The sequence below is a fragment of the Nomascus leucogenys genome, chromosome 15 (genome assembly GCF_006542625.1).
Source record: "Nomascus leucogenys isolate Asia chromosome 15, Asia_NLE_v1, whole genome shotgun sequence".
Classification (NCBI taxonomy): Eukaryota; Metazoa; Chordata; class Mammalia; order Primates; family Hylobatidae; genus Nomascus; species Nomascus leucogenys.
The window spans coordinates 58,825,888-58,843,842 of record NC_044395.1 but is presented as its reverse complement, the minus strand read 5'-3'; the positions used below and the strand labels follow the sequence as shown (position 1 = coordinate 58,843,842).

Genomic DNA, 17,955 nt, shown 5'->3' with positions numbered 1-17,955 from the left:
GTTTAAGACCAGACTGGGAAAAAAGTAAGACCCCCCAATCTCCACACAAAAAAAATTAAAATTAGCCAGGTGTGGTGGTGGGTATCTCTAGTTCCAGCTACTCAGGAGGCTGAGGCAGGAGGATCCCTTGGACACAGAAGTTTGAGGTCACAGTGAGCTGACCATGCCACTGCACTCCAGCCCAGGCAACAGACAGAGACCTTGTCTCAAAAAAAAGAAAAAAAAAATTCCCAGCATTTTCAGCAAAACTGTCCTTGGTGAAAGGCCTTGACTCCTCCGTGAAATGGTTGCTGGAAGCCTTCTTTCATTTGTCTACTCCAAAACTGGAGCTTAGAAACCTGTGGCCCAAGTAGGTCAGAGGATGGAAATGGCCAGTATGAATGATCATCACGTAGAATACAGTAACCTAGATTAGGCTTACAAAAGAGTTAATGAATGGAGTTCTGCAGGGTCTGCTTTAAAGAACAGATCTACAGTATTTTAATGGGGAATGTAATCTCAGTGTCATCTCTGAGGCATGTTTACTGCTGTATCTCTATTGAACACCTGAAGTAGTGCCTGCAACAGAGGAATGACTCAGGGTGTGGTGACTGGACTGGATGGCACTTTCAAACCACTGGACCTGTCCCACGATGGGGCAGTGAGTTTCCCGTCCCTCTACCTATAAGGTATCTAAAAGGTTTAGCCTTGCATGTGGTAGATGTGCTTTGAAGGGGGTTTTTTAGGAGACAGTCTAGGAGATGACCCTTAAGTAACCTGCCTACAATCTCCTTTATGCTCAGTTGATCAGTGAAGTTTTTTTCAGGGACAATGTAAAACAGTAGTTCTGCTGGTATCACTGACTACATATTAGAATCACCTATGAACTCTTAAACAATAGTATCCATGGGCCCTATTCTCAGGATTTTGATTTAATTAATGTAGGCTGACACCTGTTCATCTGTTCTTCTTAATGCTTTCTGAGTAATCCTAAAGTGCAGTGAAAGTGGACAACCACTAATGTGGAAAACAAAACAAAAAAAAAACACTCCAATATGCAGTACAACTTCACAGCTAGCTCAGAACTAGTTCTCTGCAGGTCTCATAATTTATAATAATTCCTGCTTGGAAGCCAGAAGGCCCGTTCCTCTAATGTCACCACAGCCAAAAAGCATAATCTTCAAGGCCTGATTCATCCTTACCTCCTCCAGGAAGCCTTCTCTGCCTGTTCCAGCCTATTTTTCTGTCCCCTTATTGTGCTTCCTGCCAGTGCTTGCATCCCTGCTTTGACTCATATCCCTTCGGCCCTTCTCTCATATCCCTTGTGCCCTTCTCCTTTCCTTTCCTGAGCCTTCACCACACTCCAAATTGAATACTCTAAAAGGTTTAGCCCTGCATGTGGTAGAGGTGCTTTGAAAGGGGTTTTTTAGGAGACAGTCTAGGAGATGACCCATCCTGTGCATGTCTACTCACCAAACCCCGTTTTATAATTGCCTGCCCATTTGTATGTCTCTTAATGAAACTATGCACACCCCGAGAAGAAGAACTGTGACATATTTACCTTGGCAACCACAGCACTTAGTGCATGCAATAGAGTAAACACGATTGCACAGATGGATGGAAGGAAGGATGAATGAGTGGACAGATGGATGAATGAAGGAGTAGTACTCTTTGTGGGGCTTAACTGCACTGTCTGAATTGATTAGTGTCTCTAGTACATTTCTCATATGTCTCTATTACATCTATGTAACTTGGGAAAGAATATTTCCTAGTAATCGCTTTTTCCCATCCATAAATTTTATCTGCCAGCTGACTGACTCACAGCCTGAAAGGAACTTGTTTATTACAGTTTTCTGTAACAAAAGACCAAATCTTAACGTCACATTACAAGATTAGAAAAGGTCTTATCATTTAGTGAACCCTTACTGGGTCCTGGGAGCTTTAAATACATTATCTCTTTATGTCAACTCCTCCTATTTGTCAGTTGTAGAATCTGAGACTCAGAGTTTAAAGTAACTTGCTCCAAACAACACTCAGCAGTAGCTGAGATTCAAGCCTAGGTTCTTTCCCACAGAGGCTCTTTCTTCTCCTGTCCCAGTTTCTGTCCCTCAGGTAGAGACTACAGTGGTACTAACATTAAATACTTCAACACAAGGTCAGTCTAGAAGCTCCATGAGGACCCAAACCCGACAGACCTGGACCTTAACAGTGTTCTGAGGATCCTGCACATGCTCCAGGGTTGCATCAACATCCAGGGCAACCACCAACCCAGAGGTAAATCGCAAAGGGTTGTCTGACTCGCCCGCTGGCTCAATGATGGTAGCTGAGGCTTTGTGGATCTGTAAGCAAGAGGAAAATACTATGATTCTAAAGCCAGGTCATTCCTGGACAAGAAAACACATCTTTTTTCTGTCTCCTTATCTAATGAGTGGGCATGTGGGAGCCACTCAGAGGAAAAGCCTAGCCCAGCTGCTCCATTGGTCAAAGAAGATCACCGAGGTAAAGATTTTTGACCGTCTGGACAGATTTGGCCTACAGGGGCCAAATAGACCCTGACCTGCTCTGGAAGTGGGAGATGCAGGAAGGCACTCTGTCGCAGCATGGTCTGTAGAATTTTGACCACTTCTGCAGGTTTGGATGTCATGAGTCGGGGCATAAGGTCAAGGAGTTTGTCCACAAAGCTGTCCTGCAAGTGGGGCAAATCAGCGATGAAATACCTGGAGAAACAAACAGAAGCAACTGACTCATTCAACTGTGCACTCATTTTACCACAGGCTGGGCCCCAGACACCTACCAAACCCTGAAGTAGGAAGAATGATGAAGTGAGAGGAGCTTGCAGTTTACGACCAAGATAGACTGGTACCTATACAATCATGCCTCAGTCACCAGATCATCAGAAAGGCCTCTGTTTATTGATAACCATTATGTGCCAGGCATATTCTTAAGTGTTTTACATGATCTTATTTAACTCCCAGCAATCCTATGCATCATTAGAATTTTTATTTTCATATTATAGATTCATTAATTATTTTAACAAATACATTTTTAAGTCCTACGAAGCACCAAGCACTATTTTAGGTTCTGGAAACCCAGTGAACAAAAGAGAACAAAACGATTGCTTCAATGGAGCTTACATTCAAGTGGCAGAAACACTGAGACTCAGAGGGGATGATGCCTCACTGAGGCTCAGAAAAGTTAAGTACGTTACTCCTGGCTCAGACTGATCCAGTTTTGTGCCTTGTGCCAGTGGATAGTCAAAAAATATCTCACTGAGGAGGTGATATCTGTGCAGGAACTCAAAGGATGGATTAAGAACATCAGATGAAGAACTTTGGGGATTCAGAGCTATCATCTTCCCAAAAAACTTTTCAACCCAACTGTGCAAAAACAGACTCTCTAAAGAATCTAAAGGCATGAACTTATTTCAGATTCAAAACTAGAATGTTTTTTTTTCTTTTTGAGACGGAGTCTCGCACTATTGCCCGGGCTGGTGTGCAATGGCGTGATCTTGGCTCACTGGAACCTCCGCCTCCCGGGTTCAAGCAATTCTCCTGCCTCAGCCTCCTGAGTAGCTGGGATTACAGCTGCCCACCACCACGCCCTACTAATTTTCTGTATTTTTTAGTAGAGACAGGGTTTCACTATATTGGCCAGGCTGGTCTCAAACTCCTGACCTCATGATCCACGCGCCTCGGCCTTCCAAAGCGCTGGGATTACAGGCGTGAGCCACCGCGCCCAGCCTCAAAACTAGGATCCTAAAAAGCCAAGCTAGATAGTACAGTTTGCTAGAGAGCATTACCTGCTGGTGGAGGTAGTGTTGCAATTCAGCCCTATAAGAAGCTGTCATCACCCAAATGACAAGTACAGAGTCATAAAAACCTCAGGTTTGGTGAACTTCATGAGGGCAGAGACAATGAGTGGAAGAAATGAAACAGACTTCATCAGTGCTTTAAGATCCTGTGTCTTCTCCCAGTATTATTCTGCCAGCATACCAGAAGTCTGGTCACTCCCTCGACTCCTATTTCTTCATCAAGCTTTCCATTCAACTACTGCATGTGCTTTAACGGATTCATTCCATATAAAACTCTGAAAAAATATATGTATTCTACAAAATAAAATTTACCTACAGAATTAGAAAACAATTGTTTGTAGATTATAGAGAAATATGCAAGTGTAAGAACACTGTGGGCCTGGTGCAGTGGTTCACACCTGTAATCCCAATACTTCGGGAGGCAGACGCAGGAGGATCTCTTGAAGCCAGGAGTTTGAGACCAGCCTGAGCAACATGGCGAGACCCCATCTCTAAAAAAAATATATTAAAAATTATCCAGGCATGGTGGTACATGCCTGTAGTCCTTGCTACTCAGGAGTCTGAAGTGGGATGATAGCTTTAGCCCAGGAGTTCAAGGGTGCAGTGAGCTGTGCCAGTCTGGGTGACAGAGTGAGACCCTGTCTCAAAAAATAATAATGAGGTCAGATGCGGTGGTGGCTCACGCCTGTAATCCCAGCACTTTGGGAGGCCAAGGCAGGCAGATCACTTGAGGCCAGGAGTTAGAGACCAGCCTGGCCAACATGATGAAACCCTGTCTCTACTAAAAATACAAAAATTAGTCGGGTTTGGTGGCAGGCACCTGTAGTCCCAACTACTTGGGAGGCTGAGGCAGAAGAATCACTTGAACCCAGGAGGCGGAGGCTGCAGTGAGCCAAGACTGCGCCACTGCACTCCAGCCTGGGTGACAGAGCAAGACTCTGTCTCAAATAAATAAATAAATAAATAAACGAACAGATGACTAATGGTTTTTTTCAACAAACGTATTTACACGTTTTCTTCATATTACTTGTCTTTTTATGGACTAGCTGAGTGCTAAATGCAATTGATTCCTGGTAGGTTTAGTTTTGAAGCTCTAACTTCAAAGAAGTTTCTATAACATTAAGGAAAAAAACCAAATTAGGTTTTTTTCCCTAATTTAAGGTTAACGACGTGTCCACAGATGATAGCTTGGCTGCACGAGCTAAACGAAGGAATGTGATTTGTGATTGTTCCTATTGCCTGCAAGTGCTATTCTCCGTGTAACCAAGATTTAATAAACCAGAAGAGTTATAAAATACTTACCTCTGAAAAAAGTCTACTTCCTGTAAAAATTTTTCACACATCCCAAATAAGGGGTCAAGTCTGTAGAAAAGAAACGTAAAATAATTTGCTTGTGAAATCTGCAAACTGAGGAGGACCAAAAGTCCCAGAGACCTGAGCCTAAATTAAGGGAAAATTAGCATATTACACTATAAAAATGATCTCTAAAAGTAATAGAAGACGCCTAATGGACCTGGGGGAAACACCTGTCGGGATCCCAAGACCTGATTAAACCACTGCAGTGCCCGTTAAGCTCAAAGAATATTAAAAATCAAAGACTATCACAGGCTATACTTGGCACTAGACTCACTACGAATACAGGAGAGAAGCATAGCATGTGGGCAGTACAGTGTCAAGTTCCCCTTCTGCGGGAGTCCTTGCTTCATTAGCATCTCAGCTAGTATGGTCTCTATACCTACCTGATTTAGATCTCATCTCCTTGCACATGAGCTGTCAGCATTGGGATGAAAGCTCCCTGATAGCTGTGTGGACTGCTGCAAGATCTATCCAGTTTCAAGAATCACTGCACTCAGTGAAGCCTACAGCCATTGTATCGGCATCTGGAAACTAGTTCATTTATATTTCCTTCTGGTCTACATGCAATTTTTACTCAGAGATCATTTTTTCCATAGCGGTATAGCCTACTAATGTAGTTGATACTGTAAGGGTTCCAAGAAACATACCTAAAAAGTTAACTAAATTCCTATGCAAGAGGGGAAAAGGTTTTGTTACTATTTTGCTGACAGACATAGATGGTGTTCCTTCTTCTCTATCTTGAATTACTTGGCCTTACAGTACTTGAGAACATTTCATTTCAGTAAAAAGCTATTGCATACCTAAATAATCCAGGCAACATGCTAGGTCAATATGACTTACTAAGTTTTGACCTTTGTATATTTTCTTCCTATTTCTTGTATGTAATTTCTGCATGAAACTTCCCACTTGTTTTCTTTACTATATTATTCATTGGAGGAATAAAGTTCCCACCAAGATAAAACAAATACTCTTTCCTTATGTAAAAATATGTAAGAGAATAATGTCAAGGTTTAGTCTTTTTATTAAAATATAGTCTCCATGAGTAGACTTTGTATTCTTCATCATATATTTCCTAGCACAGGCAGCATTCAATAAGTATTTGCTGAATGAACAAAAAATGGGGCCAGGGGTAGATGGCAAATGGAAACCTACTCTGGAAACAACATTCATTCTAATTCTTTTCCTGAAAAAAAAAAAAAAAAAAAAAAAAAAAGTAGCACTTGAAAGTGCTACCAGAATTTCACTACCAGAAATGGAAGTGAAATTTCATAGTGAGGTTACCCACCAAACACCACAAGGAATGAGAGGGCTAGAAGGGAGAATTCCAGTCAAGCAGGGGCACAAAGGAAAGCAATTTGGCCAAGCAGTGACATTTCCTCATTTGTTTGCCTGATTATATAGAGAATCATCTTGGAGAGACTCCAGGAAGTAAAATACAAAAAGATTTGGGAACTCTCCCCAAACGTCAAAAAACAGCAGGCATCCTCATCAACAGGCCATATACATGAAGTAGGCCTCTAATACTAAGAACTCCTACTTTTCCTTTGGCGTGACGGAAGGAAAGCTATGAAAGTGAGGCTCACTCAGGGGCTAACAATCATTAAAGAATACAAATTACCAACTTAAACTAGTCTAGACTTTCATTGTAAGTATGCAAAGACAATAGAAAATGACTAGGTGTTATAAACGACAATCAGGAGCTGTAAAGGAGACCAAGCAGTCCTCAAAAAGAGTTAAGTCAAGGCAAGAAAGCACAGAAAACTTTTTAAAAAATTCTAATCAACAACCCCGGTGACAGTTAACAGGGATTTAAAAGGATATTACATTGACAAAGCAAGAGAAACTGCTACAGAAACAGCAGATGACAAGATGAGAAGCTATACAGAAGAATAAAAAAGGAAAAAAATAGTAGAGAAGCACACTTGGAAATAAAACACATAATAATGAAATCAAACTCAACAGTTCAGAAAAGTGGAATCAACAACAATGTAAATTGAAATGATAAACTAAAAAGTGCATATTAAAGAATTTACTGGCCAGGCACAGTGGCTCACACCTGTAATTCCAACACTTTGGGAGGCTGAGGCGGGTGGATCACCCGAGGTCAGAAGTTCAAGACCAGCCTGGCCAAACATGGAGAAACCCTGTCTCTACTAAAAATACAAAATTAGCCAGGTGCAGTGGCGCATGCCTGTAATCCCAGCTACTTGGGAGGCTGAGGCAGGAGAATCGCTTGAACCCGGGAGGTGGAGGTTGTGGGGAGCCGAGATCGTGCCATTACACTCCAGCCTGGGCATCAAGAGCAAAACTCCGTCTCAAAAAAAAAAAAAAAAAAAAAGAATTTACTCAGAATATAGAATAGAAAAACAAAGAAATTGAAATTACAAAAGAAAAGGTATAGGAAAAATAGATCCAGAAAATCCAACATTCAGTATGACAGACTAGAGTGTATAGAAGAAGTAAAGAAATAATGGAGGAAAAAAAATCCCTGAGCTAAAAACAGCTGATACTTCAAACTCCCACCGAAGATCAGCAAGAATATCGAAAGAAAACACATACCTGGACATATCCTGGTGAAATTAAAGAAAGAAAGAAAATTTTAAAGGTTTGAGCATGAAAAACAAGCTGTAGAGAAGAGAACCAGACTGACATAAGACATTCAACTGTAACATTAAATACTAAAAGGGAACAAAGCAGAGGCAGAGAGTCTCTATGAACCTATTCTGATTTGGCGGGGGTTGCCCAATAAAATAAATAAAGGCACCATAGCAATATGGAAATATTGGAAAAGAATTCCATTTATGTATAAGAGCAGAGGAATTTAAAAGGTGACGGAGAACAGTGGTGGCAAAGTTGGAGCTAAACTTACAAAGATTATAAGTGGTGGCTCACGTCTGTAATCCTAGCACTTTGGGAGACCAAGGTGGGAGGATCCTTTGAGTTCAGGAGTTCAAGACTGGCCTGGGCAGGGGGTGGAGCCAAGATGGCCGAATAGGAACAGCTCCGGTCTCCAGCTCCCAGCCTGAGTGACACAGAAGACGGGTGATTTCTGCATTTCTGCTTGAGGTACTGGTTTCATCTCACTAGGGAGTGCCAAACAGTGGGTGCAGGACAATCGGTGAAGCGCACTGTGCGCGAGCCGAAGCAGGGCGAGACATTGCCTCACTCGGGAAGCGCAAGGGGTCAGGGAGTTCCCTTTCCTAGTCAAAGGGGTAACAGACGGCACCTGGAATATCGGGTCAGTCCCATCCTAATACTGCGCTTTTCCAACGGGCCTGGAAAATGGCACACTAGGAGACTGTGTCCCGCACCTGGCTCGGAGGGTCCTATGCCCACGGAGTCTCGCTGATTGCTAGCACAGCAGTCTGAGATCAAGCTGCAAGGCGGCAGCGAGGCTGGGGGAGGGGTGCCCGCCATTGCCCAGGCTTGCTTAGGTAAACAAAGCAGCCAGAAAGCTCGAACTGGGTGGAGCCCACCACAGCTTAAGGAGGCCTGCCTGCCTCTCTAGGCTCCACCTCTGGGGGCAGGGCACAGACAAACAAAAAGTCAGCAGGAACCTCCTCAGAATTAAATGTCCCCGTCTGACTGACAGCTTTGAAGAGAGTAGTGGTTCTCACAGCACGCAGCTGGAGATCTGAGAACCGACAGACTGCCTCCTAAAGTGGGTCCCTCACCCCTGAGCAGCCTAACTGGGAGGCACCCCCCCAGTAGGGACAGACTGACACCTCACTCGGCCGGGTACTCCTCTGAGACAAAACTTCCAGAGGAACTATCAGACAGCTGAATTTGTGGTCTCACGAAAATCTGCTGTTCTGCAGCCACCGCTGCTGACACCCAGCCAATCAGGGTCTGGAGTGGACCTCTAGTAAACTCCAACAGACCTGCAGCTGAGGGTCCTGTCTGGTAGAAGGAAAACTAACAAACAGAAAGGACATCCACACCAAAAACCCATCTGTACATCACTATCATCAAAGACCAAAAGTAGATAAAACCACAAAGATGGGGAAAAAACAGAGCAGAAAAGCTGGAAACTCTAAAAAGCAGAGCACCTCTCCTCCTCCAAAGGAACGCAGTTCCTCACCAGCAATGGAACAAAGCTGGATGGAGGATGACTTTGACGAGTTGAGAGAAGAAGGCTTCAGACGATCAAACTACTCTGAGCTACGGGAGGAAATTCAAAACAATAGCAAAGAAGTTAAAAACTTTGAAAAAAAATTAGAAGAATGGATAACTAGAATAACCAGTGGAAAGAAGGGCTTAAAGGAGCTGATGGAGCTGAAAGCCAAGTTTCAAGAACTACGCGAAGATTGCAGAAGCCTCGGTAACAGATGCGATCAACTGGAAGAAAGGGTATCACTGATGGCAGATGAAATGAATGAAATGAAGCGAGAAGGGAAGTTTAGAGAAAAAAGAATAAAAAGAAATGAACAAAGCCTCCAAGAAATTTGGGACTATGTGAAAAGACCAAACCTACGTCTGATTGGTGTACCTGAAAATGACGGGGAGAATGGAACCAAGTTGGAAAACACTCTGCAAGATATTATCCAGGAGAACTTCCCCAATCTAGCAAGGCAGGCCAACATTCACATTCAGGAAATACAGAGAACGCCACAAAGATACTCCTCGAGAAGAGCAACTCCAAGACACATAATTGTCAGATTCACCAAAGTTGAAATGAAGGAAAAAATGTTAAGGGCAGCCAGAGAGAAAGGTCGGGTTACCCACAAAGGGAAGCCCATCAGACTAACAGCTGATCTCTCGGCAGAAACTCTACAAGCCAGAAGAGTGGGGGCTGATATTCAACATTCTTAAAGAAAAGAATTTTCAACCCAGAATTTCATATCCAGCCAAACTAAGCTTCGTAAGTGAAGGAGAAATAAAATACTTTACAGACAAGCAAACGCTGAGTGATTTTGTCACCACCAGGCCTGCCCTAAAAGAGCTCCTGAAGGAAGCACTAAACATGGAAAGGAACAACCGGTACCAGCCACTGCAAAAACAGGCCAAATTGTAAAGACCGTCGAGGCTAGGAAGAAACTGCATCAACTAACGAGCAAAATAACCAACTAACATCATAATGACAGGATCAGATTCACACATAACAATATTAACGTTAAATGTAAATGGACTAAATGCTCCAATTAAAAGACACAGACTGGCAAACTGGATAAGGAGTCAGGACCCATCGGTGTGCTGTATTCAGGAAACCCATGTCACGTGCAGAGACACACATAGACTCAAAATAAAGGGATGGAGGAAGACCTATCAAGCAAATGGAAAACAAAAAAAGGCAGAGGTTGCAATCCTATTCTCTGATAAAACAGACTTTAAACCAACAAAGATCAAAAGAGACGAAGGCCATTACACAATGGTAAAGGGATCAATTCAACAAGAAGAGCTAACTATCCTAAATATATATGCACCCAACACAGGAGCACCCAGATTCATAAAGCAAGTCCTGAGTGACCTACAAAGGGACCAAACTCCCACACAATAGTAATGGGAGATTTTAACACCCCGCTGTCAACACTAGACAGATCAACGAGACAGAAAGTTAACAAGGATATCCAGGAATTGAACTCAGCTCTGCACAAAGTGGACCTAATAGACATCTACAGAACTCTCCACTCCAAATCAACAGAATATACATTTTTTTCAGCACCACACCACACCTATTCCAAAATTGACCACATAGTTGGAAGTAAAGCTCTCCTCAGCAAATGTAAAAGAACAGAAATTATAACAAACTGTCTCTCAGACCACAGTGCAATCAAACTAGAACTCAGGATTAAGAAACTCACTCAAAACCGCTCAACTACATGGAAACTGAACAACCTGCTCCTGAATGACTATTGGGTACATAATGAAATGAAGGCAGAAATAAAGATGTTCTTTGAAACCAACGAGAACAAAGACACAACATACCAGAATCTCTGGGACACGTTCAAAGCAGTGTGTAGAGGGAAATTTATAGCACTAAATGCCCACAAGAGAAAGCAGGAAAGATCCAAAATTGACACCCTAACATCACAATTAAAAGAACTAGAAAAGCAAGAGCAAACACATTCAAAAGCTAGCAGAAGGCTAGAAATAACTAAAATCAGAGCAGAACTGAAGGAAATAGAGACACAAAAAACCCTTCAAAAAATTAATGAATCCAGGAGCTGGTTTTTTGAAAAGATCAACAAAATTGATAGACTGCTAGCAAGACTAATAAAGAAGAAAAGAGAGAAGAATCAAATAGATGCAATAAAAAATGAAAAAGGGGATATCACCACCGATCCCACAGAAATACAATCTACCATCAGAGAATACTACAAACACCTCTATGCAAATAAACTAGAAAATCTAGAAGAAATGGATAAATTCCTCGACAAATACACCCTCCCAAGACTAAATCAGGAAGAAGTTGAATCTCTGAATAGACCAATAACAGGTTATGAAATTGTGGCAATAATCAATAGCTTACCAACCAAAAAGAGTCCAGGACCTGATGGATTCACAGCTGAATTCTACCAGAGGTACAAGGAGGAACTGGTACCATTCCTTCTGAAACTATTCCAATCGATAGAAAAAGAGGGAATCCTCCCTAACACATTTTATGAAGCCAGCATCGTCCTGATACCAAAGCCTGGCAGAGACATAACCAAAAAAGAGAATTTCAGACCAATATCCTTGATGAACATTGATGCAAAAATCCTCAATAAAATACTGGCAAACCGAATCCAGCAGCACATCAAAAAGCTTATCCACCATAATCAAGTGGGCTTCATCCCTGGGATGCAAGGCTGGTTCAACATACGCAAATCAATAAATGTAATCCAGCATATAAACAGAACCAAAGACAAAAACCACATGATTATCTCAATAGATGCAGAAAAGGCCTTTGACAAAATTCAACAACCCTTCATGCTAAAAACTCTCAATAAATTAGGTATTGATGGGACGTATCTCAAAATAATAAGAGCTATCTACGACAAACCCACAGCCAATATCATACTGAATGGGCAAAAACTGGAAGCATTCCCTCTGAAAACTGGCACAAGACAGGGATGCCCTCTCTCACCGCTCCTATTCAACATAGTGCTGGAAGTTCTGGCCAGAGCAATCAGGCAGGAGAAGGAAATAAAGGGTATTCAATTAGGAAAAGAGGAAGTCAAATTGTCCCTGTTTGCAGATGACATGAATGTATATCTAGAAAACCCCATTGTCTCAGCCCAAAATCTCCTTAAGCTGATTAGCAACTTCAGCAAAGTCTCAGGATACAAAATCAATGTACAAAAATCACAAGCATTCTTGTACACCAATCACAGACAAACAGAGAGCCAAATCATGAGTGAACTCCCATTCACAATTGCTTCCAAGAGAATAAAATACCTAGGAATCCAACTTAAAAGGGATGTGAAGAACCTCTTCAAGGAGAACTACAAACCACTGCTCAATGAAATAAAAGAGGATACAAACAAATGGAAGAACATTCCATGCTCATGGGTTGGAAGAATCAATATTGTGAAAATGGCCATACTGCCCAAGGTAATTTATAGATTCAATGCCATCCCCATCAAGCTACCAATGACTTTCTTCACAGAATTGGAAAAAACTACTTTAAAGTTCATATGGAACCAAAAAAGAGCCCGCATCGCCAAGTCAATCCTAAGCCAAAAGAACAAAGCTGGAGGCATCACGCTACCTGACTTCAAACTATACTACAAGGCTACAGTAACCAAAACAGCATGGTACTGGTACCACAACAGAGACATAGATCAATGGAACAGAACAGAGCCCTCAGAAATGGTGCCGCATAGCTACAAATATCTGATCTTTGACAAACCTGACAAAAACAAGCAATGGGGAAAGGATTCCCTATTTAATAAATGGTGCTGGGAAAACTGGCTAGCCATATGTAGAAAGCTGAAACTGGATCCCTTCCTTACACCTGTACAAAAATTAATTCAAGATGGATTAAAGACTTAAATGTTAGACCTAAAACCATTAAAATTCTACAAGAAAACCTAGGCAATACCATTCAGGACACAGGCGTGGGCAAGGACTTCATGTCTAAAACACCAAAAGCAATGGCAACAAAAGCCAAAATTGACAAATGGGATCTCATTAAACTAAAGAGCTTCTGCACAGCAAAAGAAACTACCATCAGAGTGAACAGGCAACCTACAGAATGGGAGAAAATTTTTGCAACCTACTCATCTGACAAAGGGCTAATATCCAGAACCTACAATGAACTCAAACAAATTTACAAGAAAAAAACAAACAACCCCATCAAAAAGTGGGCAAAGGACATGAACAGACACTTCTCAAAAGAAGACATTTATGCAGCCAAAAAACACATGAAGAAATGCTCATCATCACTGGCCATCAGAGAAATGCAAATCAAAACCACAGTGAGATACCATCTCACACCAGTTAGAATGGCCATCATTAAAAAATCAGGAAACAACAGGTGCTGGAGAGGATGTGGAGAAATAGGAACACTTTTACACTCTTGGTGGGACTGTAAACTAGTTCAACCACTGTGGAAGTCAGTGTGGCGATTCCTCAGGGATCTAGAACTAGAAATACCATTTGACCCAGCCATCCCATTACTGGGTATATACCCAAAGGACTATAAATCATGGTGCTATAAAGACACATGCACACATATGTTTATTGCGGCACTATTCACAATAGCAAAGAGTTGGAACCAACCCAAATGTCCAACAACGATAGACTGGATTAAGAAAATGTGGCACATATACACCATGGAATACTATGCAGCCATAAAAAATGATGAGTTCATGTCCTTTGTAGGGACATGGATGAAACTGGAAAACATCATTCTCAATAAACTCAGTAAACTATCGCAAGGACAAAAAACCAAACACCGCATGTTCTCACTCATAGGTGGGAATTGAACAATGAGAACTCATGGACACAGGAAGGGGAACATCACACTCCGGGGACTGTTGTGGGGTTGGGGGAGGGGGGAGGGACAGCATTAGGAGATATACCTAATGCTAAATGACGAGTTAATGGGTGCAGGAAATCAACATGGCACATGGATAGATATGTAACAAACCTGCACATTGTGCACATGTACCCTAAAACCTAAAGTATAATAAAAAATAAATAAATAAAAAAAAAAAAAAAAAAAAAAAGACTGGCCTGGGCAACACAGTGAAACCATGTTTCTATTATTTTTAAAAATAAAAAATATTTTATAAAAAAATTAAAAATAAAAATAAACAAGGATATACAAGGATTATGTACTTATAACTTTAAAAGATTATATTTATAAACAAAAATTAATACAAGCTACATTATAAAAACATAATCAGCTGAAACAAACCTCCAGGTTATTATTATTATTATTATTTTCTTTTTTTTTTAGATGGAGTCTCACTGTCGCCCAGGCTGGAGTGCAGTGGTGCGATCTTGGCTCACTGCGAGCTCCACCTCCTGGGTTCATGCCATTCTCCTGCCTCAGCCTCCCGAGTAGCTGGGATTACAGGCACCTGCCACCACTCCTGGCTAATTTTTTTTTTTTAAATTTTTAGTAGAGACGGAGTTTCACCATGTTAGCCAGGATGGTCTCGATCTCCTGACCTCGTGATCTGCCCAATTCGGCCTCCCAAAGTGCTGGGGTTACAGGCATGAGCCACTGCACCCAGCCATATTATTGTTATTATTTTTAAGACATAGGGTCTTGCTCTGTTGCCCAAGATGGAGTGCAATGGCATGATCATAGCTCATTGCAGCCTCGAACTCCCGGGCTCAGGGATCCTCCCACCTCAGCCTCCCAAGTAACTAGGACCACAGGTGCACACCACCCATGTCCAGCTAATTTTTGACTTTTATTTTTTAGAGACAGGGTCTCACTATGTTGCTTAGACTGGGGTCAAACTCCTGGCTGGGCTCAAGCGATCCTCCTGCTTTGGCCTCCCACAGTCTGGGATTACAGGTGTCAGACACTGCATCTAGCCCAAATTGTTATTATTATTTTTTGCTCAGTAAGAGACCTTAACTGGCCTAAATTATTATTATTATTGTTATTTGAGACGGAGTCTCACTCTGTCACCCAGGCTGGAGTGCAGTGGCGCAATCTCGGCTCATTGCAACCTCCGCCTCCTGGGTTCAAGCAATTTTCTGCCTCAGCCTCCCGAGTAGCTGGGATTACAGACGCCCACCACCACGCCTGGCTAATTTTTTGTATTTTTAGTAGAGATGGGGTTTCACCATCTTGGCCAGGCTTGTCTTGAACTCCTGACCTCGTGATCCACCTGTCTTGGCCTCCCAAAGTGATGGGATTACAGGCGTGAGCCACCGCCCCCAGCCAACTGGCCCAAATTACTTAAGCAGTAAGAGACAAACAAAAGCATACTAAAATCTTCATCTTGATCTTAGATCATCTTGATCTTAGAGAAGTGACCATAAATTCTGTTTAACTTTTTATGCTGATAAATATAAGTTCACTATGTTCATTAAAAATATAAGTAATAACAGTATTACTAAAACTAATATTAGTTAACATGTATCAAGTATTTATAATGGATGTGACAGACACTATTTTAAAGGCTTTGCATATAATAATCCAGCCAGGCACAGTGGCTCACGCCTGTAATCCCAGCACTTTGGGAGGCCAAGGCAGGTGGATCACTTGAGGCCAGGAGTTTGAGACCAGCATGGCCAACATGGTGAAACCCCATCTCTCCTAAAAATAAAAAATTATCTGGGTGTGGTGACGTGTGCCTGTAGTCCCAGCTACTTGGGAGGCTGAGGCATAAGAGTTGCTTGGACCCGGGAACCAGAGGTTGCACTGAGTTGAGATCGCACCACTGCACTCCAACCTGGGTGACAGAGCAAGACTCTGTCTCATAAATAAATAAAATAAATAAATGGTTTTGCATATAATAATTCAATAACCCTTACAATAACCCTGTGAGGAAGAGATAGGTACTACTATTATCTCAGTTTAACTTATGGGAACAAACTGAGGCCAAGAAGTGTTAAGTAACTTGTCCAAGGGTTACTCAGTTTGCAAATGGTAAAGTCAAGATCTGAACCCAAGCAGTGTGGCACCACAGCCCTCTTAACCAGTATGTTCTACTGCCTCTCACTTGAAGAGTTTAGAATTAGGGTGCATAACTTTCAAACCCCCAGAGGAAAAAAGAAAACAATCCAGCAAAACTCAAGAAAGAAAGAAAAAAAAGAAAAAAGCAGGAATGCCTACAAATGAAAAATATAGGCTGGGCATGGTGGCTCATGCCTGTAATCCCAGCACTTTGGGAGGCCGAGGCGGGTGGATCACCTGAGTTCAGGAGTTCGAGACCAGCCTGGCTAACATGGTGAAACCCGTCTCTACCAAAAATACAAAATTAGCCAAGCATGGTGTTGCATGCCTGTAATCCCAGCTACTTAGGAGGCTGAGGCAGGAGAATCACTTGAACCCAGGAGGTGGAGGTTGCAGTGAGCTGAGATCGGACCACTGCACTCCAGCCTGGGTGACAGAGCGAGACTTTGTCTAAAAGAAAAAAATATATATATAAAATATTATAGCATGAGTAAAGACCTAAAAACATTAGTATCTTTATATAATGACATGACAAGATAAGCATATTATGATGTTGGGTGAAAGGAATAGGAGGCAGAACAGCAAAGTGTGGTATGATCCCCTTTATGTTATTGTATACATCTTTATAATCTGTTTATATGGTTTGGGAAAATCTGGAATTATACACATGAAATGTTGGCAGTTGTTTTCGAAGTGGTAGATTACCAGAGAACCTTCACTTACCCTGTAATATTTTAATTTTTGTAACAATTATATATAAGCTAAAAAAAATCTTTTTTTAAAAAACAGTATAGATGCCATCACAAGCACCTTTGTTTTTTCAGCTATAACTGGCACATAGTAGGGATTAAACATTTGTTAAATGAATATATGAATACCTTTTTTTTTTTTTTTAAAGATGGAGTCTTGCTCTGTTGCCCAGGCTGGAGTGCAGTGGCGTGATTTTGGCTCACTGCAACCTCTGCCTCCCAGGTTCTAGAGATTCTCCTGCCTCAGCCTCTGGAGTGGATGGGACTACTGGTGCATGCCACCACGCCCAGCTAATTTTATGTATTTTTAGTAGAGACAGGGTTTCACCATGTTAGCCAGGATGCTCTCAATCTCCTGACCTCGTGATCTGCCCACCTTGGCCTCCCAAAGTGCTGGGATTACAGGTGTGAGCCACTGCACCCGGCTACATATGACTATCTTTAAGATTAAATGATTCTTTGACTTAATGAGGTCACTATCAAGATAAGTGAAGAAATAAAATATTTTATTTTTCAGGATGTTATTTCTGACCTAGTATGTTTCTGTGTTTAAACATTCATATTTATATCTCTATGCCACTTTTTTTGTTGACACAGCGGCTGGACTGAGCATCAAACATGTCTGTGAGCCTAAGTACTTTATTGTATCAAATCTATGATGCCATCATTCTTAAGATGCACCTTTATTTTATGAAATAGTAAGAAACAAAAAACACTATGGGACACCATCAAAATATCTGATTTAAGAGAAGTTACAATAATAAAAAACATGTATCTTGGAAACAATGAAATGTGGCAATTCCAGTTATCTGGAAGTCTTACAGCTATAATTACACTGAGCTCTTATTACGTATCAAGTACCATACTAAGTGTTTTTAATGTATTATCTCATTTATTCTTCATAGAAATGCCATCAGATAGATGCTGTCTTCATTTTCATTTTGTACAGGGAAACAAGGTACAGAAAGGTTCATAACCAAACAACTAGTAAGTAG

General features: G+C 41.5%; 2 protein-coding genes across 4 annotated transcripts in view; one reads left to right on the top strand and one right to left on the bottom strand.

The window, feature by feature from the left end:
* The window catches only part of AAMDC (adipogenesis associated Mth938 domain containing), a 60,051-nt gene extending 57,895 nt beyond the window's left edge, over positions 1-2,156 (top strand). The window contains exon 6 of the mRNA XM_030828892.1: positions 2,078-2,156. The gene's annotated coding sequence lies outside the window, so the exon portion shown is untranslated. The remainder of the gene's footprint in view (positions 1-2,077) is intronic.
* INTS4 (integrator complex subunit 4) overlaps positions 1-17,955 on the bottom strand; it is a 127,428-nt gene that overhangs the window by 7,374 nt on the left and 102,099 nt on the right. Inside the window, exons 19-21 of one of the 3 annotated variants that reach the window (XM_003254669.1) lie at positions 5,093-5,152; positions 2,537-2,696; positions 2,175-2,318 (exon numbers count right to left, since the gene is read on the bottom strand). In XM_003254669.1, coding sequence (XP_003254717.1) covers positions 2,175-2,318; positions 2,537-2,696; positions 5,093-5,152 — 364 coding nt within the window. Of the gene's footprint in view, positions 1-2,174; positions 2,319-2,536; positions 2,697-5,092; positions 5,153-17,955 lie in introns of those variants that run through there. The other 2 variants (XR_004033592.1, XM_030828890.1) reach the window with 2 other exon arrangements.